General features: G+C 37.2%; 1 protein-coding gene across 1 annotated transcript in view; it reads left to right on the forward strand.

Annotated features, from left to right (window-relative positions):
* Positions 1–27557, forward strand: part of GALNT2 (polypeptide N-acetylgalactosaminyltransferase 2) — an 88046-nt gene that overhangs the window by 50829 nt on the left and 9660 nt on the right. The window contains exons 3-11 of the mRNA XM_063390511.1: positions 1090–1243; positions 6375–6473; positions 7033–7100; positions 8012–8077; positions 10929–11050; positions 17662–17749; positions 21518–21605; positions 22152–22255; positions 26036–26162. Of these exons, the coding sequence (XP_063246581.1) occupies positions 1090–1243; positions 6375–6473; positions 7033–7100; positions 8012–8077; positions 10929–11050; positions 17662–17749; positions 21518–21605; positions 22152–22255; positions 26036–26162 (916 nt within the window). The remainder of the gene's footprint in view (positions 1–1089; positions 1244–6374; positions 6474–7032; positions 7101–8011; positions 8078–10928; positions 11051–17661; positions 17750–21517; positions 21606–22151; positions 22256–26035; positions 26163–27557) is intronic.

Consider the following 27557-nt stretch of genomic DNA (forward strand, 5'->3'; position numbering starts at 1 on the left):
GATAGCATCACAGCTTTTGCCTCTCTTCTATTAATCCTCATGTTTTCCTTACAAATGTCTTCAAATACTATGAGTTCTTGCAGAAAGAACTAACCAAGGCAAGCTTTCTTTTAAAAAAGCAGCTGGGAACTCCCATCCCCAGGAACATGAGAGGTATGATATTTCTTTTACAGTCATAGGCTCTCCAGGTCCAGTATAAGCTCTTTGTTATTGATGCCTTTTTTCTGAATCCTTTGGGCTACTTATTTTAGCTACTGTTTGGAGAAGGAAAATAAGACTGGTTATCTATGTATACCTTTCTGGAAAACCTTTGCTTTGTGTATGTATTGAGAAATAAATTCCCCAAAATTGAAGGGCCTCACTTACTTAAATCAGTTTCGGATAGATCTTTTCAGGTATTTGTTCTGCTTAACAGACCTATCTACAAATTTTGTTTCTGGGGTTAGATCAGCCAATTTTGCACCTCCCAGCTGTTCTTATTCCCCCTTTTCTGAATGTTTATGTATTCTAGACCAAACTTTATATTTTTTCCAGTGGCCTTAAGTAGCGTGTTTGAATATTAAAGGGAATGGGAAGTGTCAGAGGTTGGAAGGGAGAGCTATCAGAAGCTGGAAGGGTTGCAACTAGAAGTCAGATTAAGCGTAAAGCAGAGCAGCTCGTGGCTTTTTAAATTTCATATGTTAATTAGTTGTCTCTTATGGCCTGATGTAACAGGCAGGACAATTGCTACTGCAAAGTAGTATCAGAGTCTGGAATCAAACATCAAAGGTGTCACAGAGCTATACACCCTTAAATCACTGTTTCTTTATTTTCAGTTAATGTAGCCAAACTTCTGAATCCTTATGGCAGTGAAGCTTGGTATTCATATTTCTGCAGATCCTTTGCATTTTTAAAAAAAATTAATACTAATTTGCAGGGTAGTCTAGAGAAATTTAATATGCAAAAGTGAATTTTGATGTTACACTGTTAACAGTACTGTTGAAGTTTAATTACTTAATTAAATATTTCATCAATTGTGTTTTGATTATTGAATGTTGTTTCTGAAATCACAAGTATTAAACTGGATATCTTCCTGGTTTTGTGCTGTAGGCAAAGTTCGGTGGCAGGACTTTGATCAGGACGCCTACGTTGGTGCTACCGTGGTGCGCTCCGGCCAGGACCCGTATGCACGGAACAAGTTCAATCAGGTGGAAAGTGACAAACTGCGAATGGACCGAAGCATTCCTGACACCAGGCATGATCAGTAAGTGCCAAACTGAGCCATCTTGGCTTGGATTAGCAGTGTTCTGTTGATTGCTTTTGAGCTGCTTTTGCTGAAGCAGAAGTTCTTCAGCTTTAGAAAGGACAGTAACAATAGACTCCCTGATCCTGGAACAGTGGGATAAAGAACAACAAATCTTATTCAAGTTTATCTGTTTCCATGACTTCCATCAGTGTGTATTATATGTCCAAACTGGTGCTGCATTTCAGTCTCTCTTTGTTCCTGTTTATCTGGTGGCATTTCTTGGTTTCTGCATTTGTAAGTCTCTTTCACAGTGAGGCTGATCAAACAGTGGAGCGGGTTGCTCAGAGAGGGTGTGAAGTCTCCACGCTTAAAGATATTCAAAGCCCAATGTAGAGCCTGATGTGGAGCGGGTTGCTCAGAGAGGGTGTGAAGTCTCCACGCTTAAAGATATTCAAAGCCCAATGTAGAGCCTGATGTAGCAGGTACTGCTTTGAGGGAGTTTGGGCTCAGAGATCTCCAGGGCCACTTTGGATCTCAGTTGCTCTGTGATTCTGCTTGTATGTGATGATTGTCAACTCTAAACCTAAAGGAATAAATGTATTCACACCCTGGTAAACATAGGACAGAATGGGACTTCAGGCTGCTTGTGCAGTTTTAGGAAACAGTACCCTTCGCAGTAAGGGAAGATATTATTTGTTACTGGTTAGAGAAGACCTTCTTTTTTAAAAGGATTTAATAACTTGCATGAGTCTTACTTAAAAAAATGTTACTCATTAGGACATCGTAACTTAAAAATACAAAACTAAGTTTGGTTTGGTTTTAAAAACTAGGCAAGCCAATCTCAAAACATAAAATTAGCCAACCATATGTAGTTAATTTGCCTAACTCCTTCTACAGTTAGGGTGAATGTACATTCGCAGATGCATAAGTAGAAGAAGCTGAAAAAGACCCCAGAAGAGGAGAGAGAAAAGGAAGGTTCCTGTTTTTCTCCCATAAAGCTCTTTAATCAGAAATAGCCTAGTGAAGAAAGTTTGTGTAGAAACTCATTTTTGAAATCCCTTGTATAATAGCGTGGGTTTGGGTTTCTTTACGCGAAGTTTTTGTAGATGGAGTAAAGCAAGTAATTTGTTGTTAATTGAATGTCAAAGTAGGAGGAATCTGGTGTTTCGCTTGTTGCCAAGAAAGCAGTGAAAAGCACGATGCCCGTGGTGTTGTACTGAGAAGTTTAAAATTACTTTTGAGTTTTCTTCATAGTATATACTTTTTTTTTTCCACAACAAATGTATTCTAACTTTTCAGATTAGGTATTCTTTTCCATGAGATCAAACTCAACTTCCAACTTGTAGAACTTTCTGTGAAACACATATGCTGAATTTGGATTTTTTAGATACCTAATTACCTTGGGGAGGGAGGGGGCATGTATCTAACAGGCAAAAGCTGTCCTTTGAGAATAACTTAAATAAGAGAGATGTCTGGAGATAAATTATATTACAATGGGCATGTTGCTTTTAACTGTTAGACTTCAGTTAGACTTGCTTAAGTGTTTCCACTAAACAGAGCTGGAAGTGAACCCAGAGAGAGAGATCTACTGGGGAAAGGCTGTATATGAGCTGGGATTATTACTTAGACTTTGCCATGGAGTAGAGTTAAGTGCCCATCAGTCTGTGAGTAGTCACCTTTTAAACAAAACAACCAACCAAACAGAAAAACAAACAGAAAGAATCACTCTTACAAGCTGTCCTTAGTGAGTTCCCTTTCATGTTGCATTTAATTTTCCTTCTATTTTGGGAAGAACTTTCTTTGCAAAAGCTGAAAAAGCTGCATGAAATATTTGTTTGGAAACTGTGCAATGGAAAAGAACAAAAGCAGTAGCCATAGGAAGAAGAATATCTGAGCATGTGCCACTTTGAAGCATGTTAGTTTCTAATAAAATTGAAGGGAACTGGGTTGAGATTAAGATCTCTTGTGGAGCTGTTGCAATCCTCTTCAAGAAAAGAAGCCTGGGTGAGGAAATACTTTGTTTCTTCTTAAGTAACTTGTTATTAATTGTATAGATGTATCTAAGAGTCTCTGATTTAAAAAAAAAGACATAGCAATATTTTTTAATTGCTGAAATTCTGTAGACTGTTTAGAAGGAGTTTATCAGGTTTCTGCATTAGATATGTAAATGTGAGTGTAGCTATGCATCTCTTAATACTATATTGTTAAGTCTTCTTTTACATCATGCAAACTTTTACTCACAGGAAGACAAAATATTTCCTCATTTCTGCTGACAGGCTTTTTCTGAAAGCCTGTCAGCAGAACCAGAAGACACTTTTGGTTCACTCATTTTAGCTGCTTGCCTTTGTTTTAAGCAAAAGGAAGAAGGGAGAAACAGGCAGATACAACATAAGAAAAGAAGCAGAGAGAACTCTGAGCAGGAACATGGATTTTTCACTCCAGCTAATGCTCACAACTACCACTTTCAACAACTGTAAGAAACTTCTGGATTTCCATTTGTTTCATGGAAGATTTTGGATATCCAGAAAGTGACAAGTGCGTGTCACAGTTGTAATAGGAAACTCATAGAGCTGTCCTCCTGTCAAAGGAAAATAGTTTCCCAAGTGGGATGAACGATGAAATACTCCATCTGTTTTATGGGCCAGTGTTCCCCATGTATGTTTTGGACTAGTGATTTCTAATCACATCTTCTAACTGATGTGTTGTGATGATTTTTAGGAAGTATTGTCAAGTACTATACCTGCACTAAGCTGTGTTTTATTTGTCATTTGGCACCTATTAGAAGCTTTGACCTCACACTCAAGTTTTATTCTTAAGTAGAGAAGAAACAAACTTTTCTGTATCTTTAGTACCAGTTGAAGTGAATGTTTTCCTTGCACTGGTTAAAACGTATATTTCTGTCAAAAAGTGATTTCAAACAAATCATGGAGGTTTTGGGAAAAATTGTTCATTAAATGAACTAGTCCAGATCTCTGGGGGAAAGAATGTACTTTTCATGTTTTAACTGATTTACTGACCTATGCTAAACATTGAAGGTCTTGATTGAAGTTTTCAGTTCAAGTTCTATCTTCACTAAATATATTTTCTTATTCTGCATGTAAAATTGAAGTGCTGCAGCTTGCGGAGACAAAGTTTAATCTTCATGCCAAAAATAATGACACTGTTTCTTTGGTTTGAATTTTAATTGTGGCCCTGTTGACACAACAGAATAGGAGGAAGACTGATACTGAGTCATTTAAAGCAGGGATTTATGAAGAGCTGAAAACAGTAATACTAAGTGAAACATTTCTCCAGTTTTATTTGGAAGTCTAGAAGTCTTATTTCTCCCCCAGAGATACATAGTAGTGCTCTTCTCTTGAGTTTTCTTAAAATTGAGAGGCTTCATTGCCTTGAGTAATTCCCCCTAATATGTGATCCTGGCTCAAGTGCTCTCTTCTGTAAAGAGATCAATATAAGTTTAATTGTGACTTTTTAATTATTCTAACCCAAGTGCTTCATCTGATAACTGTATGCATGGTAGCCCTGTCCTCTGTGGATAATTTGAAAGTTAGCAGGATAAAGAGTATTTTCTTTGGCACCACATAATTTGGAGTATAATAATTGCACGTCTTTTAGCTGTCTAGATTTGCCAGAAGCTCGCACTAGAGGAGCTGCTCTTTATTTTTCAGGAACACATGGGCATTGGAGATCTATTCATCCCTCACGGGGCACTAGTGACAAAGCCATCTTGTATGCCCGTCACAAAGCCAGAGACGGCCCTGCTAATTTGACACAGCAGTTGTGGGCTTGGCATAGACTCTGTTTTTGTTCAGAGCCAAGTGAGGTCACTGCAGCATGATAATGTTTTGTTTCATGTAGGCATTAATGTGTGTGAGACTATGGTTGTGTTGTACCAAAAAACCCACAAGTTTTGGGGTTTTTGTAGGGTGGGCCAGGGCCAGAAGCACATTGCTGCTTGCTCTCTGATTCCAGGAAGGTGGAGGCTGCATTGTTTATGGTGCATGTTGCAGATGTTTAATCAGGTGTGGAGTGGCCTTTTATACAGGCAGAAGCCTAGTTTTACAAGTGTGGGTGGCAAACATCTCTTAAAAACTGATCTGTTTAATACTGCCCAGAGGACAGAAATTGAATTGCTGAAATAAGTACTGAAATCGATTGGTGAATTTGCTACAGGTGTATGCTAGTTGGATTTATTCCTTCTGAAGACAACTAGGCCTGTTAAAATTCTACCCTTAATTAAAGGATATGGAAGAAATACATCACTGATGTGTGTCACTGCACAAATGGCAATCAGTATCATGATTTGTCACACTGTAATCTTTTGGCGTAAACTCAATATACGTTGTTTTCTAGTACAGTTAGTTTCTAATGCAATGAGTGTATTATCTTTTTTAGGTTTATTTTGTTGGATTACATAGCTTAACTGTGTGTAGTCCTGAAGGAAGCATTTTGGGATTTACTTCTTTTTGCTTATTATATTAATTTCAGGTTTCTTGAGATGATGAAAAATGAGTTAACATAGATGGAATATTTTATTATCTTTATGGTTTGGAAGGATATGGTTCTATGTTTAGTTGACTCAGCATTGTCACAGCTAGCTCTGTTTTTCGAATTCTGAATGTTATGATCCTTACAAATTCTCATAAGAATAGAAAACTTGTTTTATCTATGAGCAAGGCCAGGATCTTACAGGAGCTTTAAAAATAAAGGCAGCAGTGGATACATGCCATTCTAAAGAAGAAACATGTGGTAGCCTGTGAACATGTGCATTTTTGTTAAAAACAAGAGTATTTACTTAGATGTATTGCTTTTAGTATCTATATGTATGAATGCTTTTAGTGTAAAAGAAGGGCTCTGGTTTCATACTCAGCTGCACAAAAGACATTTGACATAGTGCAGTGGTGATGGTCTGGTGACTTTTCTGAACCTGCCCATATCTGCCACTGACTTTTTAGTCTTTTGTATACTAAAACAGCTACCAAAAGTGTCAAAATACAGGTTGATTATAATCTCACTTGAAAACAAGCTATTTCGTTCTTCTTAGGCAGCGTGTCTATGAGTTTAATAGATAAATACTTTGCAGTGAGGGCTGTTGCCAAGCCTGGGATGTAAAATTCACTTTGAAATGACAAGGTATTGTTTCTTTCAGGTGTCAAAGGAAACAATGGCGAATAGACTTGCCAGCCACTAGTGTGGTGATCACCTTTCATAATGAGGCAAGATCTGCTTTGCTTCGAACTGTTGTCAGGTATGCATAAGAGAGCCTAATTTTTCTTTAAGGCCATTCATTTCTGTCAGCTTAGGATAGGAAAGGGAAATAAAACCCACTATGTTCTTCTGAACTACTTGCAGAGACAAAGATAAGTCTTAATTTCATTGAGGTCTTCAGTTCTTACATCCTGGAATAGTGATGTTAAACAAAATTGCTCACCTTAACTAAAGTGCGTGAAAGTATGGGACCGATTACTAGATGGCATTTGGAGGCTGGCTGTCTCAAAAAAAAGTCAGGGTAGATTCTCAGGTGGTATTGACTCAGGTATCTGCAGAAGTTCCATGTTGGACACTGTCTAATGCACTGATTTCTGGAGGCTGGAATGGTGGGAGTGGTAGGGAGGCAGGGAGGACGGAACACACAAAATTACACATGTGCCTCTGTTCTTGCTTTCTGCAAGAACAGGCCAACAACTGTTGTTGAAAGCAACATCCTGGGCTAGGTTCTATTGCAGCTTAACAGAGTACCTGCTTTTATGACATTATTATGTAAAATGAACACTGCTGGAATGCTTTTTTGTTTTGGTCTGTTTCAGTGTCCTTAAAAAAAGTCCATCACATCTTATTAAAGAAATCATACTGGTGGATGACTACAGTAATGATCGTAAGTACTTTTACAGGGTCCTACCTTACTGTGCTTATTCTGCTAAGATTGCCCGTAGATGCAGATAGGTGACTTGGTTGAGAATAGCACACATGAGTAGGAGTTTGCAGAGACATGGCCACAACCAGGCCTTAACTCTTCTGTATCTGTGGAAATGTGAAGTTGCTATAAATATTTCTGGTATATCTTATTATTTTCTGGTAGCTGAAGGACAAGAGTGTGTCTTTAAAAAGAGCTGTTTCATAGTATGTTATCTTAAGCAAAAATAAAACCCATGGGGCTTGCAACACATGTTTTTGTAGTGCTGTTTTAAATGAGTCAGTCTCTTGGAAAAAATCTTACTGAATCTAAAATAAGTCAGTGTCTTGTAGGTACTAGGGTGTCATGATAGATGTTTAAACGATTGAAATGAAACTTAAAGCAATGTTTCTAAGAAGAAGCTCATGTCTGTATTTGCATCAATAATTTTACTAATACTAGCTTAGGTCAGATTTGTTTTTATGTTGGTTAGAAAGTGAGCTTTCTTATTAGCAATAAAACAGTTTCTTAATAAACAGTAAACAATAAAAAGTTTATTTAATGTTATGAAAGTTCTCTCTGTGCAATGTAGAAGCTGTCTAAAGTAAGCAAAGAGAAAATAGTTAAATAAAATTATTTCAAGACTGTAAAGTTAAGCTAGCTTTAAATAACAATGAAGGTAGTAATTTCATAACCTGGTAATTTTTCTTTATTTCTTGTGAGATGAGTAACTAATTATGATCACAAACATTTTCACCCACTAAGCTTTTATTTTTCTTTGAAGATAACCTCTCTTCTGGTATACAGTGTTGGATGTCAAACTGGTTCTCATCACTTGATTTTTTTTTTTCTGTTTTTAGTTTTTTAATTTGTTATTGTTTTATTTTTTCAAGCTGATGATGGTGCTCTCTTGGGAAAAATTGAAAAGGTACGAGTTCTTCGAAATGATCGCCGAGAAGGTAGGCTTAATTTTAGGCAAGTAAGATACAAATTTCACTGTGCTGCCTTATCTGTTAGTTTTCATCAAGCCTTTTAAAGGAAAATTCTGCTTTACATTCCTTATTGGAAGTGAGATCTTCACTTTATAAATCTACTATTGGAAGGAATAAAAAAATCTATTTGTGCAGGTAAAAACAGTAATTGTGATTGTTTCCGTATTGTTCTGTGCACAATTGCCCATTGTTGGCTTTTACAGTGAGAGCTTCCTTCAGGAATTGCATTTAATCTTCAACCTTTCCTTTCTCTTACTGCACTGAATCCTTAGTTAAGCTGCTTCCATTGTATGCAAGGTCTCACTGTAAAATTTATCTCTGTTTAAAATGATGCAACTCAAAAATCGCCTTCTTTTTTTGCTGGTTCCCTTATTAGGTATAATTTTATGGATTTAGTTGATGGACAGCCGGACAAACAATTTGCTTTGACTTAAGAGGATTTGAACAGCTAGGGGGGCTGGGACCAAGTATGCTGGTTTTGCTGAAGCTGGTGTGCCCTGTAACAAATTTGTCTTAACATTTGTGTTTTCTTCTATGTTGCTTTGTAAAATGTGGTCTCACATCACTGAGCCCTTCAGTCAGCAGTTCACTGACAGTGGAGTTTTAAGTATTAGATACAGGCAACTGTTATTCTGTAGCTGTTTGAAATAATAACTGAGATTTGACAGTTGAAATAGCTGTCTGAATTAACAGATATGTGCTTGCTAATTTTTATAAGCTATATCTTCTAGACTGCCAGACTGGCCTGGGGAAGAGATGGAATCATTAGATTGTCAGGAACTGGAAATGACAAGCACAAAACCTGTGTGGTCTCATAATTAAATATATTGCAATAACTGATGGCTTCTTAGTGTTTAAATATTCTGTTTGGAATATACTTGGGAACAAAGGCTTATTAGGAAAGCAGGTCTTTTATGACTTGCCATGATTGCCAGGTTCTGAGTAAGTTAATGTCATTTTTTGGTGTATCATTTGAAGATGGAGGTAGCAGTAAGGGAAAAAACAGAATAAAGTAACACATTTTTGATGTTTGTTTCTTTTAGTAATTTTAAATATTAATTTGCAATCCATATACACATATACATGCTTAGGAATGTGCATCGGTATATCTGAAAATTAAATATAATTTGACAAATTATTATTATGTCAGAAAAGAACAACTGTATGCAGATAGAAGACAGAGTATTAGTTTACTTTGTGTATTAGTAGCTTTTAGTGTCATCTGTAGTACCAGAGTTTGTTATGGGAACAAGTGTGTTTGAGGGTGTGGTAGTCTACAGAATAAATGTTCAGTGGAACCTTTTCAGCTCTATTTCTAGTAAGCCTGAATGTGACAATGGAGGACTCAATGACCAAAGTGCTCGCCTCCATTTTTTTGCCACTGGCTCTGAAATTAGAAACAATATTGTGTGTTTTCCATAGAATTAGGGTAAGACAGTAGATTCTACAACAATGTTATTTAGAAATAACAAGCTCCGGGGGGAGGAATTGAAAATTAAAAAAAAAAAAAGTATAGCCTTAGTGCTTGAGGAATGGTTTGATGTGGAAAAACTGAACAGAACAGATTCAAAGGCTGAAATGAAGGGAGCAGCACTATGTCAGTGAGGTACAGTTAAATGTCAGTGTGCCACAAATAAAACGTGGAGAGCCATAGCACAGTGTGTATCTGGAACTGTGCTCACATTTGAAATAAGAAATAGGAAAAGGATCTTGATGTTATTGAATATTGGTCAGAGCAAACGAGCTTTTCCTCTTAAGCATCCTGCTTTCTGTTGGCATAGTCATATTTTGCATATTTATTTAGTAAAGGGAGCAGTAAGGAACAGGCTCAACTCTTTTGAAAGTATTTCAGCTGGGGGGAAAAAATGCCCAAACAAACCAGAACAGATTTAGTGGGAAACAATGAAGAAAGAAAAAGGAAAAAAAAAAAAAAAAGAAACTAGACTTGGCTTTGGTATCACGTGACAAAAAGAAATCAATGAATTTTTGAACAGTAGTAGAAAGAAGTAGGGAGGAAATATGCAAAGGAATGGGAGGAAGCTTGCTATGTGTGTATATTTAACAAGGGTCTTTAAGGAATGCTGAGATCATCCAGTGAATGAATAGTGAAAGGGAAGCATGGAAAGGAGCAGGGTAAAACAGTGAGGGTACCTATGTAATCAAAACACAGAAGAGAAGAACATTCTGGTTTTGTCAGAAGTTTCTATTCCGAACAGACAAACCCCAAACAAACTGCAAAACAAGAGAATTGCTGTAATCACAGAGGAAAGAAGAATGGGTTGGGATAAGCCTCTCAGATGGGAGTTAGTGAAGCTTGGTTATTTCTTGAGGGAGTTCATAGAAGAATGTACAGTAAAGGCTGTAGACTGAAGAATGTCTGGTAAAGACTAAGATAGGGGGTGGCAAAAAGGTGGGGAGGATAAGTTACTGATGGTGCTTTCCTCAGTTGCATAGTAGAACTCTAGGAGAAGTACTTCAGGTCCAGTAAGATTTAGTAAGATTTATTGGTGTAAATACCACTTAGAGTAATGCAGACCCATCTGTACTCGTGTATCAGTTGTACTGAAAAGGTACTTTGCTTCTTCTGCTTCAATCAGATGGAAGCCTGTAGAGTGCAATAGGCTGGGCACTGTTGGGCTGTTTGGTGTGAAGTCATTTCACTGAATCCTTAACTAGTGTCTGATTTTGATAATGGAGCTTGTGTATTTTCCCTGTCTAAGTAATTTAACTAATTACTAATTTGGAATGCAATAGTTTCTCACTACTGTTGATTGTTTTCCCCAGGGAGTACTTAAAACTTTTAATCTTTATTTCTCAGGCCTGATGCGCTCCCGTGTCAGAGGGGCAGATGCAGCACAAGCCAAAGTGTTGACCTTCCTGGATAGTCACTGTGAGTGCAATGAACACTGGCTGGAACCGCTTTTGGAAAGAGTAGCTGAGGTTAGTAAAGAGTTGTAAAGTAATTTCCTGAAGAAGCAGCTTTTAAATTTTAAAGCCATCTGGTTTATACTAGATTAATTTTATTCATTTTCCTAAGGAAGCTTTTTCCCCTGATTTAAGATGATGGAGATGATTGGAGTGTTCTGTGATTAAAACATATTTTTGTTCATTTAATCTGTGAACACAGGAACATAAAATCTGAATATTTATTATTATCTTTGCAAGTAATTCAAATATATGCTTCCTTGGTTCTTTAGGGACCGCCTCAGTAAGCTGAAAATCTTTAGAGCAGAGTATGATTCTCCTCTACCAGTATCATCTTGGTGTGATTCAATTTACCTGAATCTTTATGCCTCATTAAGATTCAGTGTGATAATAGGAGAGAGGATGACTTGTGAAACCAAAATTCTCATGGAAACTAGCAGGAACTAGAGGCTCTCAGCATCTACGAAAATGATGCTTAGTCTGTGTCCTGGAAAAGCAATTGAGAGGTTCAGAGTGAAAGTGTACTGTTTTCTCCAGGGGTTGGTTATACTTGTTAACTTGCTCTGGAAGAACTCAATTGAAGTGGAAATTGAATGAAGTGTGATTCCAAAAAAGCACTGAGGAACACTCAAAACAACGGGGTTTTTATTTTTCTTAATTACATTCCCTTTCTGGAAAGCTAGTCTTCCAGGAAAGGTTTGGTTCCAAAATGCTTCTCATCAAAACGGTTTTGCTAAGCTACTCTGTTTGGATAATGTGCAGTTCTTCACTTATCCACCTTATGCTTTCCTTTGCATTGCCCCAAAAACAGAAAGGGGGAGACAGAAGGAAATAAACCCCATCTAATCAATATGCCAATGAAGAAGCTATCAATTGTTGATTGATTTTCTTTATTCTGTTTTGTTCAGTGATGCTTTTAGAATCAAAATCATAAAGGTTGGAAATGACATTTAAGATCATTGAGTCCAACTGTTACCCAAGCACCTGCCAAACCCATTATTAAACCATGTCCCTGATGCACCACATCTACACATCCCTTAAATACCTCCAGGGAGGGTAACCTCTCCACTTCCTTGGGCAGCCTGTTCCAGTGCTTGACCACTCTTTCAGTGAAGAAATTTTTCCTAATACCCAATCCAAACCTCCATGATGGAACTTGAGGCTATTTCCTCTTTCCTGTGCTTGTTAGAAGAGACTCATCTCCACCTTGCTTCAACTTTCTGTGAGGTAGTTGTACAGAGTCATAAGCTCTCCCTTGAGCCTCCTTTCTCCAGGCTAAACACCTCAGCTCCTCCTCAAAAGGCTCGTGTTCCAGACCCTTCATAGCTCCCCGTTACTCTTCTCTGGACACACTCCAGCACCTCAATGTCTTTTTTGGAGTGAGGAGCCCAGAACTGGACACAAGATTCAGGGTGGTCCCAGTGGTGCCCAATGCAAAGGGCTGATCACTGCCCTGGTCTTGCTGGCCACACTGTTGCTGATGCAGGCCAGGATGGCACTGACCTTCTTGGCCACCTGGGCACACTCTGGGTCATGTTCAGCTGCTGTCAATCAGCATTCCCAAACCTGTAGCATCGCATGAAATTGTGACCCAAGTGCAGAACCTGGCACTTTGCCTTGTTGAACCTCATACAATTGGCCATAGCCTGTTACATTTCCTGGGTATTCCAGAAATACTACGAGTTGTCCAAGACACATCAGCAGTTGAAATCCTTTTGGAGTAGAAATAACTAATTAGCTCAAACCTTGACACTGTTAAAGTACCTAGAGCATACAAAGCCCTTGAGCAGGAGTACCATAGCACTTCCTCCTATTTTTGTACTCATCTAAAGTGTTGCAGCCTCAGAGAAGGGTTGGGAGAATTTCTCTGTAATTATTAACTAGGAAAATAAACTTGAAGGCATTAAATATATCTTTAAAAGAAGTGGACATTGCTTGCAGCTAAAGCACTAATGAATTCTAGGACATGGGAACTGTTTTCAGGCCTTTTGTGTGAACTGTTTGAAGCATCTATTTATTCAAGAAATAAGAAGAAAAGTGGTAGTTTTGGTCAGCAAAACCCTGCATTTGGTAAGACAGTTGCTTAGTCATTTTCCTGTTTCTCTTCTGTATGACTTTTTGCAGGGCATACTCATTTATCTTTCTGAAACTGATATGGAATTTGAAAAAATGTTACCTTTTCATTGTAACAGAATGTAAAACGTCTTATTAAATTTTATGAAGATCCAGCATTGCATGGGGTGTGTTAGAGTGGAGAAGCTGGTGCATATTTTGCTTTTTGCAGCAACCACTTTTTAGAATTATTAGATCCTTCAAAACTTGCTCCTTGCAATTGTCACCATAATACACACTAATTGTGTGCCACTGAGTAGCTTTTAGCTGTATGAATATATTTTTCTATTCTTAAAAGATAGATGTACTGTTAAATAAATAATGAATATAGAATTCCATTTAACTGTCATCTGCAAAGATTCCCAGCTAACAGGTATGGGGGTTGAAAAAGCAGCTTTTGAGCTTTCTGGTTGTTCAAATAATTAAGGATGGGTTAGTGTTTATATATTGTATATGATAGCTCATTGTTATTTTAAATGGATTAATTCTGCTCACAGGGCAGACAGTATTTGTTAGTTGATGTTAATTGGCAGCATTTTTTGATAGTCTCAGTGACGAGAAGCTGAATAGATGTGAACTCTTTTCTGCTCTGGCTTCACTGGTAACTGTTTTCGGGTCAGGGCTTCTGTTCATTAATACTGTGTTTTCTGATATGCTGCTGCATCTATTATATATCTGGTGGAAAGTGTGTTTTGTTCTTTTTTTCCTTTTTGTTCCAGAATTGCCCACTTGGCATTTATTTCTGTTGGAGTTTTGGGAGATTAATTGTGTGTTGCAATGTAAGAATTTGCAGATTCCAAGAAAGTCTCAATCAAGTCAGTTCTGCATTAGTCTATCTGATGTGCTATAACCACTTCAGAAAGCTGTGCCTCTGACACCTGAGATATCAAGATTTCCTCCTGAATTAAAGCATGATCCATCCCTCAGTTTTCTTCTGTAAGATGGTTTCCTAGTTAGAATAACTTTCTTTTTTCAGGAGCCATGTTTGCTTAGCATTTCTGGAGAGGGCCTGACTCTGCTAGGGATTTTTCTACAGCAGTTTGAGCAAGAGTTTAATGCAGAAGCAACATACACACAAGGTGATGCTTTAGAGTTCAGAATGTGTACAGATACTGCTGTAACCTGGAGCTGGTGTATCTTCTTTGCTCCTTTCCGTTTTCTACTTGATTCTTAGGGTTACCTTTTATGCCCTCTAGATTATTGGTGTGTGTATGTGATTAAATGAGGAGACAGTGGAGGTTAACCCTTTGATTCCTCAAAAATGTCCTCAGTAATAGTAAGTATTCACATCCTGAAAACAACTAACTACTAGGATTTCATGGGCACTCGTCTACTTGGCTTTTTCCATTTCAACTTTCTAAACACTTTGACATTCTGTTCTTAGAACTCAGCATTTGTATGAGAACAATAAATTGAAAGATTCTGGTGCAGAACTGAACTAATATGTTTTCATAGATTAACAGTAAATCCTTGATCACATTTAGGAAGATGTTTTTAAACAAAGAAGATCATAAAAGGAAGAAATAACAGATTAAGAAGTGACATGGAGTTTGCTTTTTCATGTCTGTCTCAGATTTTTTTTTTGACTTCGAGTGAGTCAACTTTTACCTGACACAATGCTAAAAGGAAAATATGTTTTCAGTTAAGAGTGTTGTGAAATTTAATCTTTGAAGTGTCTTGAGACTTTTAGAAGGAGGAAGCAGTGCATGCAGAATCTCAAGGATAATTTCTCATGGTTTGTGAGAACAATATATAAAGTCTAACTCTCTAGAGTATTCATGACTTACTCATAAATTGTCAAGGTGAAATAGTTTGCTCCAAATTTTCAGGTGCTAGAGACTTGCAGTGTTCACAGGTTTTCTTTTCATTATCTTCACCGAGAAGTACGTGGCTTTCCAGTAGCACTTTCCATTAAAAGGCAAAAGCTTTTCTACGTTAAATTATCCTAAAGCAAGGTACTTATTTATCCATGGTGTGATTAAAGGGAGCTGCTTTTTAGTCTTTTAAATGAGTAAACTCTGTAATTTGGAGACCTGCAAACTCTTTTTTTAGCAGTTTCTGCATTAACAATTTTCTAATACTCTGCAAAGCTTCACTTTAAGAATGTCCAAAGCTTTTTTTCTGCTTTGCTACTGAGCAAATCCTGTAATTTTAGGTCGCAGAAGGATAGCACATTTCCAGGCCAAGGATGTGGGGGTTATACACTGGACTGAATGCACATGGCCTGGGTATTTGGCTGTCAGAGAAGCAAATGGGAGTTGTTTAAATATGTTAGGTGTAGCAAGTGGTGTTGGTGTGGTGTCGCACTGATATTGACAGAAATAATCAGAGCAGCAGTAAAAGCCTGAGGAAATCACAGATGTATAGAGGCAGCATGCTACCTGCTTATCCAGCACGGTGGAGATCAGCTGAAGCCTAAATGAAGCTCTGCCTTCGTGTGACACCTGAAAACTTGGGCGGCTTTTACCACCAGTTTCAACCTGGCCAAGTAGAACCATTTGAAAAAAACCAAATCTTCTTTAAAAATGCTTTTAGAGAGGGACATAGATGTATAAGCTGTTTCAATTTCAGCTGAGGAATAAATGAGAAAGAAAGGAAGGATATTTTCTTTTTTTATTTTATGCTCATAGGTATACTGTGAATAACTGGAGAGGCTGTCTCATCAGTCATTATTTAAGGGAGTTTCCTAATTCTATCCCTACATTTAGAATGCCTAAAATAAGGGCATGGGTACATCTAAAGCATTTCATTGATGTAGGAAGGTGTACACACGCACAGAGGACTTTGCAGTGCAGGTGCAGTAAATTGTAATTGCCTCCCAAATACAACACAGTGAGTGAAACTGTGCCTTGTTTGCCATCACAGACATGGACTTGAGGCTACCACTAGCAGAAACAGGAGCTAAAGATGTGATTGATGGGGGAATATGGCACGTTGGCCTTGTTTTGTTTGTATTTCTAGTTTGCATTAGACGAAACAAATTAATTCTTAGTAGCAGACCAGATTAGATTTTATACTAAACATCTGTCGTAAAAGCAGATTTTTGGCCTGGGTGGCATAGCCGCAGTGATAGTAAAGGGGATGTAGAAAGCAGTGTGTCATCAGCTTTTTGCTTAGTCTTCAGCTTGAATTCTCTTGGGCTTGCTTGAATTCTTCTTTTGGATGATACAGAAATTCATGACCTTTTGCTCACTCAGGCAGAATGACCTAGTAAATGCCATTTATGTAATTAGGGCTTATTGAAAATCAGCAGAGATTGAATAGTTAAGGTTCAATAAAAGAAAATGGGTGTTAAAGGTTCTTATTGGACCAAGCAACACATTTGCCTAAGTTGCCTTTAAGTCTCTTCTTATGAGCTCAAGCTATTCTCATACTAATTTGGTTCCAGTCTGTTCTGTATAATACTGATTAGCAAGGGGGATACATTGCTTGAACCACTGATTAAAATATATGCGTTGTTTTTCAAGACATACTTATAAAATAGATTCCTAAAATGGAGGTGTTTAGGTTGTATTTTTTTAACCATGAGAACAGTTTCTCTATAATAGTAGTTACCAAAATATCTCCTGTTTGTTCAAAACACCTTTTTTTTATATTCACAGATTTTATGATATGCTGTTCTGAAGTTATCTGTTCTCTGAATGATGTTAAATTGTGCAGTTCAAAACTTTTATTTTGAATTCAAGCAATAAGTCATGGAGGCAAACTGGCTTAACCATGATACTGCATTTCTAACATTAGATGAGTCTTATTTTAGAACATTGAGGTCTTGTGATTCTTCTGGATGATGTACGTGGAGTTGTTGGAAAGATTTTATTCTTAAACTATTTTGGCAAAAACATCAGCTGGAATAATTAACATTGCTCAGAATAGTATAGGAGGCCAGGGCTGGACAGAAGACTGTGGTTATCTGTACCACTGGAATTTTGACTGCTGGAGATTAATAGCATTCATGAGTTGGAGGTGCATTTTAGGTTCTTTTTCCTGTCTGAGTATCTGTTATTGAAGTGTGATTCTTCTAGAGTGAAATGGATTGGCATTAACCCGAGACTTTTCTGATTGCAGAAAGGCCTAAATGTCCCTTCAAGGTTGAAATAATAAGACTGTAGTCCACTGCATGGCTGGAGACTTGCTGCGGAAAATATGAATTGCCTGGATGCTTTTCTTTGCTTTGGGTTTAAAAGTAAGAATAGAAGGGCTGTTTGCTTGACTGGTTTTAGAACCACAAGTTTGCTACCTTCTTCAAGATCCAGTCAGAAGAGGGGAATTACTGAATAGAAGTAGCCTAGAATAGAAAGAGGCTTTCCAGTCACATTCTATGGTTTCTGCTCTCTGAAGCAATGCTGAGCAGTGCTGTTCACAGCACGGGCTCTTGAGAGCCTGAAGTGGAAGTAGGGGGAGAGCTGGGGAGACATGCTAATGGAATCCTGCTGAACTGTTCAACATCACATCCTGCCTGAACCTTTATATATTGATTTCATTATTTCAACATTACTTTCTAACATTTATTTTAGGACAAGACCAGAGTTGTGTCTCCTATTATTGATGTAATTAATATGGACAACTTCCAGTACGTGGGGGCGTCAGCTGATTTAAAAGGCGGTATGTACCTGTACTGGAATACAGACTTCAAAAAAACCCATCAAGAATCAAAGCTCATAATCACTGCAGTTGTGGAATGGGCAATTAACATACTGTTCTTCCCTTCCATAGATCTAGTTTCAAGTTCTGTAGGTCACTTGCTTCTTGGCTTGGATTTTAATTGGCCTTATCATTCTCTGCTTTAAAAGTTCATCTTTATTATACTAATTCTTATAAGTTTATGCTGCCTTTTACCAGTATGCAAGACTTGCTCCAAGGTTTGTAGGGTTGTGTAAATGTGTCAGAAAAAGCTAATAGCCAGAGCTTATGGTTCTCTTTTCAGATAACACAGGCTTTAATTGCTCATTAGTTTAGAAGCCCATCAACAATGCAGTGTCTATGAGGTTTTTTTCAAGATGCTGGTTTGCTTAAAAAATTAAACTCTTCTGAATAAACAGAAGGCTTTGGAATGTGTTTTAAAAAATAAATGTTTGTTAGCCATGATCTGTAATTGTGAAAACACTCACATGTGACCATGAAAATTTGTAGTGTTTATATCTTTGCCATTAAGAAAATTCCCTGTTAAATTGAGAAGTACTACAATTTCAATATGTCTAGGTAGTGTAAAATATTGACAGCAAATAGCAAAAAGACTTTTGAAGCCCTAAATAAGAATAAAACAATTCTTCTCATCTTCTTTCTCAAAGAGGGAGAGGGCAACTACATGCTGAACTCCTTACTTATTACAGATTTTTAAAACTTCTTTCAGTGCTAACAAGAATCTAATATTTAAAATAGCTGTTCTCTACCCTTTTTAACTATTATTTGTAAATAATTGTTCCCACGGCCGTGGAAACCAAACTGTCTGCATAAAAGGTTTAAGCTGAGCTATGATAGAAAAATTAGAGTGCTGTTCTTACACTGTCCCATCTTTTTCTGAATGGACTTTGTTGAGTGAGGAAGGAAAAAGTTTCTAATCTATTCTTTCAGGTTCTAGTCTCTAACTGGTCGCCTATGTTGTTGCAGTGAACTAAAACAAAGGCAATATTTGCATAATGTTGCATATGCTACAAGTTCACCAGTGATCTGGAGGTGACAGGTTTTATATCCTTGTAATTAATGTTTTGAAATGACACCTACTGTGCCTATATTCACAGTGTGCTAATGTATAGTTCTGTGCTATTGTGTTCCAGCATTACTAAACATTAAGGCCTTTACCCAATCTATTCATTAAATATTAACTACAGAAATCCCTATACCATTATGTGGCTTTTATTGTTGTCTGCAGGAGGAGGAGGAATTCTTTCTTTGAAACCTTGGATCAGTTGCTGCTGGGGTCATGCTAAATTCTTCCCAAGTGAAGTGGGAGAGTATTGAGAGATTGTTTCACTTGCTACTGCCCTTCATGCTTTATCTTTGAATCTACATTTCCCAATTCATTCATTTATCTATTACTTTTTAATACTCATTTTTTCCTTTTGTACACAGTAAGAGATTGGGTTTTTCATTTTTTAAGGTGCATGAAGCCTATGTACTTCTGATTGAGGAGTGAGAAACTGTCTTTTTTAATGTTAATAAAAATTTTGCACATAATAGTGTGCCAAGCTATTTGAGGAGTTATTTGAGCAATTGAAATATCAATGATCTATTTCTTGTCAGTTCCCAAAAGACAGATTGCCATGGTAGGGGCGCTATTGCATTTGGCACCACAGGACGCTTTCACGGGGGCCAAGTCTAAACATGGAAACCAAACTATGCTTTCAACCTTAGGTACATTGTCTGTGTGGCTGAAGCATGGAGAGTTGAAACAGCTGGGACAGCATTTGTGCCTGGTCTGTCTTGAAAGGACTTAATCAAGACAAGCAATCTAGCAAATAGTACACACTTCTTTTCTAAGTGCACACATCTGAAGTAATTCTGAACTCTGCCCAAAACTAAATCCATGTGTTTCATGTTACAGGGATTTTGTTGTTGTTTGTTTGTTTTGGTTTTGGTTTTTTGAGGGGGAGGTTTCCAAAAGTATTTATGTCACCCTGAGAAACACTATAATTACTGGAACAAGCTGTAGTTGACTGAGATCTAATAATTTAGAGTATTCCTGTGATGCAGTTTACACTGGATAGAGTTTCACACTGGATATGCACTGTGTTTAAAAATACTCCTTTTACAGAGTTACTGATACTATCTCATTGAGTGCAGATTTTTCCCAGAGTCTGTGAAAATGGAGACAGAAAACCAGTTTTGAATGGGTAGAGACTTTAGCCTCTTGTTCAGTTTGTGAGTGCTCTGTGTTCCAAAAGAGACCCCTTGTGTTCACTGGAGTGCACAGTAACTGTCTCTCGCTGCTGCTGCTGCTGGAGAACAGTGGGTTTTTCAACTTCACCCAGATGCAAGTAATTTTGCTGGCTATCTAGGATGAAATGCAGCTTTTTAACTGCATGGACATATTAGAACTCATTTTGCTCTTCATGCTGGAGGCTTTGCAGTACTGAGGGTTGTAGCCATTTTTCAGTTTTGCTAGTTTGAGTTTTGGAGTAGTTTGACAATCTTTCATTTTTACAGTGCAATGCTTCATGAACTACTCAAACATGGAGAGAAAGAGCTGCCATGCATGCTGTAAAGACTATTCAGGGTAATTTCTGTATTGTGTGTGATAAGTATCTCGTGAGTAAAAATGAAAATTGCAAGGTTTTTAACTTCCTACATCAGTCATTGCTATGCACCTTTATGGATGCAGACAGGCAGTTTGTAGGGCTGTAACTGTTGTCTGTTTACATTAGCTTTTTTCCTCACTTCCCCACAAAGTAATTGCTTTATCTTTATACTGGAGAATGAAAACTATTGGCACCTGTGCACCAGAAATCTGGAAATCATTCATTACATGACCTCATAGGATCTAAATGTGGTTGGCAGCAGGCAGAGTATACAAGGCTGATTTGCAAGGTGTACTGGGAGAGGGCTATGGGTCTTGTGCAGAATTTTTAATAGATACTCATGATTATGAGCATAACCAGCACAAAAACTGTTATGGAAGTGTTTCCTATAGGAATTTTGTCCTATACCAGCTCTGCATCATTGCCAAAGAGGTAATTTAATTGCTCTAATGTAGAAAGCTGCCATAGGTGACCTATTGATCTTGCCTATCATAGTGATCTTTGTGCTTCTGTGCTTAACTCATGACAGGCCCAGACCAGTTGTTACTGTGTGTTCACACTTACATGTGTATGCATAAGGAAAGGAAGATTTTGGTGCTCTAGCACTTCCCTCAGGCTTAAACAATGATGCACTTACAAACACAATGGGGAAGTACGAAGTTAAATGAATGTTGAGAAGATAAGTGGAACCTGCTTAACTTGTTGTGACCTTCACGGTAGAGAGCTCTTGCTGTTAGAGTATCTCCAAGAGTACTGCATAAAGCCTGTGTAAATGTAAATATGAGATCACTGCTAAAGAGTGGAAATGCAGTTATTCGGTAAAGATTCTTGGGAGCATTTGTAATGGCTGAAGGATCATCATATGATGTTTTCTATTTGATGTAAGGATGCCACTTGGGTTTCCTGCTTTGTGAAATAGATGAAGACAAGAGATCTGAAGTTATTTGGTGGTTGAGATTTACTCTTTTTTCTTTACCTTTCACCTGGATTCCTTCTTATTTGTTTTCTAACCAGAATTTTGCAGAAGTTTAAATTTTTAATTTTAATTACAGTTTCTGGTGTTTTTAGTGAACATTGTTGCTACAAGTTGAATGATGACCACAGTAATTTTAACATCCTACTTTTCTTCTTGAAGGCTTTGACTGGAACCTTGTATTCAAGTGGGACTACATGACACCAGAGCAAAGAAGAGCAAGACAAGGAAATCCAGTTGCTCCCATAAAGTATGTCTGTACCACCACTTGCCAAATAGATTGTGGTTTGCAGCTAAGCAAAGTTAGAAATCATCTTCTCTGAGTCTGAAAGACTATCGTTACTACATCTTACATCAATATTGAAATTTCTTTCATGTATATGGAGCATTATGAGACTCCCAGAAATAAATGGTATTTAAAATAGTTTAAAACACAGTAATAAATTATTTACACTTGAGACAAAGTAGATGTCACTCTGTTTAAAGTTGGTGTGTTTTGGGAGCTAAAAATACAGCATCAGTTTTAATGTTTTATTGCTGGTACGAATTGCCACCCTTTAAATAAGCAACTTGTGAGCCACATGGAGATTTGGAAGTTGCCTCAGAAGGTGGTCATGGCCATAGAAATGTGCCATAGAAATGTGTGGAAACAACATTTGAAGTGATAGATGCAAAAGAAGTTGCATTCAAAAACACTGCCGATTTTTTCAAGTATTAATCATGAGGTGCAAATAATAGTTCCCCCCATGTTCATGGTCCTGCAAGTATTTAATTTAATTTTTTCTTGTTTCTTTAGGACACCCATGATAGCTGGTGGATTATTTGTGATGGACAAATCCTATTTTGAAGAACTGGGGAAGTATGATATGATGATGGATGTTTGGGGTGGAGAAAATCTAGGTATGTGTATTATTTACCTTCCAATCAGCCTGGAAAGAAAGCAGGTTTCATAATTTCCTTTACTGTCAAGGAGTCATGGTTTCCCTGGTTTTGTGCAAAGAGGGTTAAAACCAGCATTTAAATTTCATACACATTGGCAAAATCCAAACGGTTTATTTCAATGAAAGAATTATAACAAATTTAAAATTATATGGTAAATATGAGGAAATAAAAGTATTAGCTCATTAAGCAGTGACTTTTTTTGTAACGGAAGTTGGTTGGTAAAAAATTGCAGACTGTAGATAGGCAATTAAATATAATAATGTTTAAATGCTGACAGCTGAAGGCATGTTTTAAACTTGTTGCTTAATTTAATAATAAAAAGTAGAATACAGGAGAATGAATTTATTGTTACTACATACACATTAATAAACCAATTAACTTAGCTGACTGAAGACTTATCTGTTTCTTAACTTTGCCAGTAGTATTCTGCCTGACATCTAAACTTAGTGAATTTTGTAGTTTTATACCCCTTCTTTAGCCCTATGAGATATTAATGGTTGAGAAGGCTTTTTTTCTGTAAGCCTTTATTTTCATATGTTGACATGAGTGAGATTTGGCCAGAGGGAGGAGGGGCTGAGAGAACTTGTGCTTTAACATCTGGCATTAGTAGGTTTTTTGGCTCTTTGCATTACAGTATTATACAAAGGTTTTCTCCAGTTAAGACCAGTACATGTGTGTTAAAACAAAAAATATTTGAAAGGAACAGAATTCTACACCTCCTCAAGAATTCCAGTTTGTCATTAGTTTAGTTTTTTGGGGTAGAGATGCATCTCAGACATTCCAAGTAGTGTGTTTTAGGAACACTTCTAAGCATAGAAGCTTCTCTACTGCACATGCTAGCTGCAAAATCCTGAAATACCTTGAACTTGTAAAAACCCGTGGGTATTTTGAGTTACTGAAATCTGCATATGCATTAAGCATATGCTTGGCTTGCAAGGAAATGTCTGCTGTATGGAGACATGGTAAGCAAATGTTTAACGCTGCAGTAGCGCACTGAGAAGTTGGAAGTGGTGTCCCTACAGTCCTGTCTGACCATCCCATGCAGTACTCAAACAAACCCTATGGGGATTTGGAGCAGTTACATTTCATGTTTCTGTTGTCTTGCTATTTTGGCTGTATAGTGCTAAATTGAATTAATGTAAACATAATAATTTTTCATTTTTTAAATGTCCTGGAAAGTAATTGGATAAATTTAATGCAGCAATACTCTTATGCACTCTGAAAACCACTTTTGCCGCTCGAGCACTTCAATATTTGATTAGTCACAAGTGTGTTCTTGAGCAACAGAATTTTTTCTGAACACTTAGTAACTACTTTTATGCTTTGATAATTGAGGCCTTGATAGCAGGAAAGCAACAGCTCCTCTCTCAAGGTTGCCACGAGATGTTATGTTGCTCCTGCTGCATTCAGTTCCTCCCCCTCCATGGGAGGAAGAAGAAGATGGAGACTTAGGGGTGCCTTAAAACCTGGTAGAAGGCATCTTATGGTTTCTTCCTAGCTGCCAGACTAATGGAAGACGAGTAAAAATCACATGGCATATGATTTAATTGGCAATAAGTGACACATGCACCAGATAATTGGAAATCTGTGATGTGCAATTTAAAATTGAATGTGCACACTTGTCAGGACTCTCTACTCTCAAGCATAGCTCTACATCAGAGGTTTGGTGTTACATGCAAATAACTTGCTAAATGGACTAGCAAAATAATTCTGGACATCATACTCATTTATAAAAGCTAGCATTTTTCCTTCTGCATGTACAGAGCAGCTGTTATATGAGGTTTTGTTCACATGTCAGTATCTATTTGACAAATTTTAAGATGAGCGTGCAGTATTTTCTCTAAATTGCCCAAATTACCATGAAGACAGGTACATTCTCAGACTGTTGAAATGTAATTGATAATGCATATGTGTGCTGTACAAAAAGTGAATCAAGGTCAGTTCAGTCTCTTCTCCAACTCAGAAATTCCAGTTCTCAGTATGTTTATGATGCTTTCTGATAAGCTTAGGAGAATCATGGTATACCAGAGAACTGGGTGACCATGAGAAGGTTTGGGTCTAATTTGAAAACCTAGGATTTTGTTACTAGTTTTCCTAAAATCAGGGAACGAGTAAGACATTCCTTGTCTTCTATATTGATGGCACACTCTAATAAAAAGAACAAATTTGTTACAAAGAGATGTAACTTGATCTCATAAAGAACTTTTGACATGCTGCTTATGCCTTTTCATTTAAAAACTATGTCCATTGAACTTGCTCTGGTAGTAACATTTCTTTCTGTTTGAGGAATGAGATATCCCAAGGGAGTTTGTGGCATTGTTTTGAGTTTTAGTTGCTGTACATTGTTTTTTCTTTTCCATTGCAGGCTTTAGAAGCCATGTTGCTGCAAATAAGAATGGTTTGCTTCTCCCTATATTCTAGTCCTTTGCTCTCTTTCCCACTGAGCTATTTGACATAGTGCTTGCTCTTTTTGAGATTCTTCACCAGCTAAGGTGCTGGAAGGTGTACAAAAAGTAAAAATTAGTTTTGCCTGTTGTCCCATGTGAATTCAGCTGGATAAATTAGTGTCAAAGACAATGTTGTCATTCATGTTTCTGGAGTATGATCTATCTATAGCTTGAACTGTGTTGACTGTCTAGGATTTACAAATATGGCCATCCGGAGGAAAGGCACTTAATTTGCACTGTCAAAAGTTAAAATCACAGCATCTCTTTTTATTTACTTTTAATTTTTTTTTTAATTTTCCCTGGATATGCAATTAAGACAACGTTTTCTAACATATGGGGTTGTGAGGTTTTTATGTTTGTTCTGTTTTTTCAAATTTAGTTTTTGAAGTAATTCTTCTATTATTATTACTTCTGTATATGTAGAGGAAGGCTTCTGAGGGAAGAAGACATGTCACTTAGTTTGTCATAAAAGATAGACACTGACTTTAATTTAGAGCTGCTTTTTGGTTTTTTTTTTAACCTATGGAAAGGCACTGATTGGTTATGAAGAGGCTTGAAACTGAGGCTCTCTGATAGCAGTTGTTGGTCTAAAGGGGGAATCACCAAAATTGAAAGAGTGCTGCTGGAAGCACCCTTCTTACTTTACTGACTTGGAATTAAGGTGAAAAGTTCTCTCTCTAGGTGACTTCTGCTATCAGAGGTTGAAGTTGAGAAAAGTATCGAAATGTTTCTGGACTTTCTTGTCATCACTAGTAGGCTCAGATCATTAGTTTGACTTAGAAGTGTACTGTCCATAACCTTCAATTTCCAGATGTTTTTATTGGGTCTATTCTCAAGTCAACATTGACTTAACTCCTTCCACTGTTTGGGAGCTCAAATCTATTGATTATTTTAGTTTGCCTTGATTTCACTGTGTTATTCTATCTTCAGCTGAAAAAAAAAATTATAAACTAGGTCATTAATGTATTTGTTAAATGTAGCTAGTACTGTTTGCCATTCAGATAGAGCATATAATTCACTGGCAAATTGCAGCGGGATTTATGGATTTGAGCAACACTGGTAACTTCAGATAAGAGAAGATACACGTTTTGCTTCCAAGATAGTATGTTTATTTCTGCTGAGCTTGCAGAATCGTAAAGGCTTAGATATATTCCTTTGTTTATACTAGAATTTATTAAAAAACTGTCTTGCTTGATCTTCTCAGCAACAGTCACTAAAAGCCTTCTCTGTAAACATAATACAAAATAACAGTATTTTATGATGTTGGTCTTTCCTTGCTGTTTTATTTCAGAGATCTCATTCAGGGTTTGGCAATGTGGTGGGAGCCTAGAAATCATCCCTTGCAGCAGAGTGGGTCACGTATTCCGCAAACAGCATCCTTACACGTTTCCCGGTGGCAGTGGGACTGTGTTTGCAAGGTGAGTGCTCAATAGCAATGGTTTGGATTTCTTCAGATGAGCAGCAGGTGGCAGCAGTTTCATTTCAGGGATCTTAAGAAAACTTGCAGTATTATCTGCCAGGGTAAAATATTAATTAAAAAGAAACTAATGAGTTTGAGTCAGCTATGTAGGTTGAGAGAAGAACCTGAGAGCTAAAAGAGGGAAACTTCTGGTGGACACAGACTGAGAATCTGGTAAATAAGGAAATACTTAGCTTGGCAGTTCATCAATATTGTGTTTATTTGATTTTAAAGAAGGCTTTATTTTCAAAACTGTCATAAAAGTTCATTTTGTAGAAACAGTTTCATGGTTCTAAAAAAGCCAGAATACACTAAGTTATGAATATGCTTTGCTTGCTTTTCACTAATACATGATCAGCATGTGAGATGCAAATGTTTACAGAGACTGATTTCAGTATTTGTGCCAGTCTGTTGGCAACTTTACTCTCTATAATATTTGCCTTTCCTGTGCAGGGTTTAAAAATGCATTTGTATAGACCTAAGAAATTACAGTTTTAAAGATTAATATGCCTGTTAATTTTGCTGTTGATACCTGAAATACTGAGCTGTCTCCTCACTTTATCTTCTATAAAGTGAGAAGAGCAGTGCTGATTCATGTTCGTAGTGGTTTTGACTTAGTATGGATGAAAGTATTGCATGAATGTATCAAGGGCATTTTGATCAAGGCTGTATCAGTTGTAGCTGAAGAATCATTGTAGATGGGTTTAGAGACTTGGACTTGATGCTCAGGGGGCTGAAGAAGTACAAGTTTCATCTAAAGGTTCTGTGGGCTAAGAGCTGGAAATAAAATTGTTTATTTACCCTTGAAGGGATGTGGAGCCCAAACTCTATTTAAGATGAAGCAACACAGAGGGTGCAGATGTACTTAAATTCATAAGAATGTTCTAAGCTGCTGATGTTTTTGGACTCACTTTAGTGAAAGTGATTCATTTGAGACTAAGGAATCTCCTTAGGGTGTAGTTTTTCCCTTCCATGTTGGTTATGCCACCAAGGTGACTTCAATGAATTTAATATCTGCTAAAATAAAGTCACTGTCCTGTTTTTTTCAGTAGTTGTAGTAGGCACTGTAGTACTTTTATTTTTTCCCATTCTTTGATATGTATATTTTATGCTGCAGTGAAAAACGAATGATAGTACTTAGGTGAAAACAAAGGCTAGCAATGAAATGTCCTCAGTACATCACATTTCTGTTCCAACAATTATAGTGTGCATCAGGAGGGTAGAAAGCTTTACCTTTTAAAGTGCATTATGTAAGCTTAGGATGCAACTGGTTTACTTTAATGAGGTTTTGAAATGACAGTGTCATAAGGAGCCATAAGGAGCATGGTTAATAAAAGTGAATAAATGTATGAAT

The sequence above is a fragment of the Prinia subflava genome, chromosome 2 (genome assembly GCF_021018805.1).
Source record: "Prinia subflava isolate CZ2003 ecotype Zambia chromosome 2, Cam_Psub_1.2, whole genome shotgun sequence".
NCBI classification, from domain to species: Eukaryota; Metazoa; Chordata; class Aves; order Passeriformes; family Cisticolidae; genus Prinia; species Prinia subflava.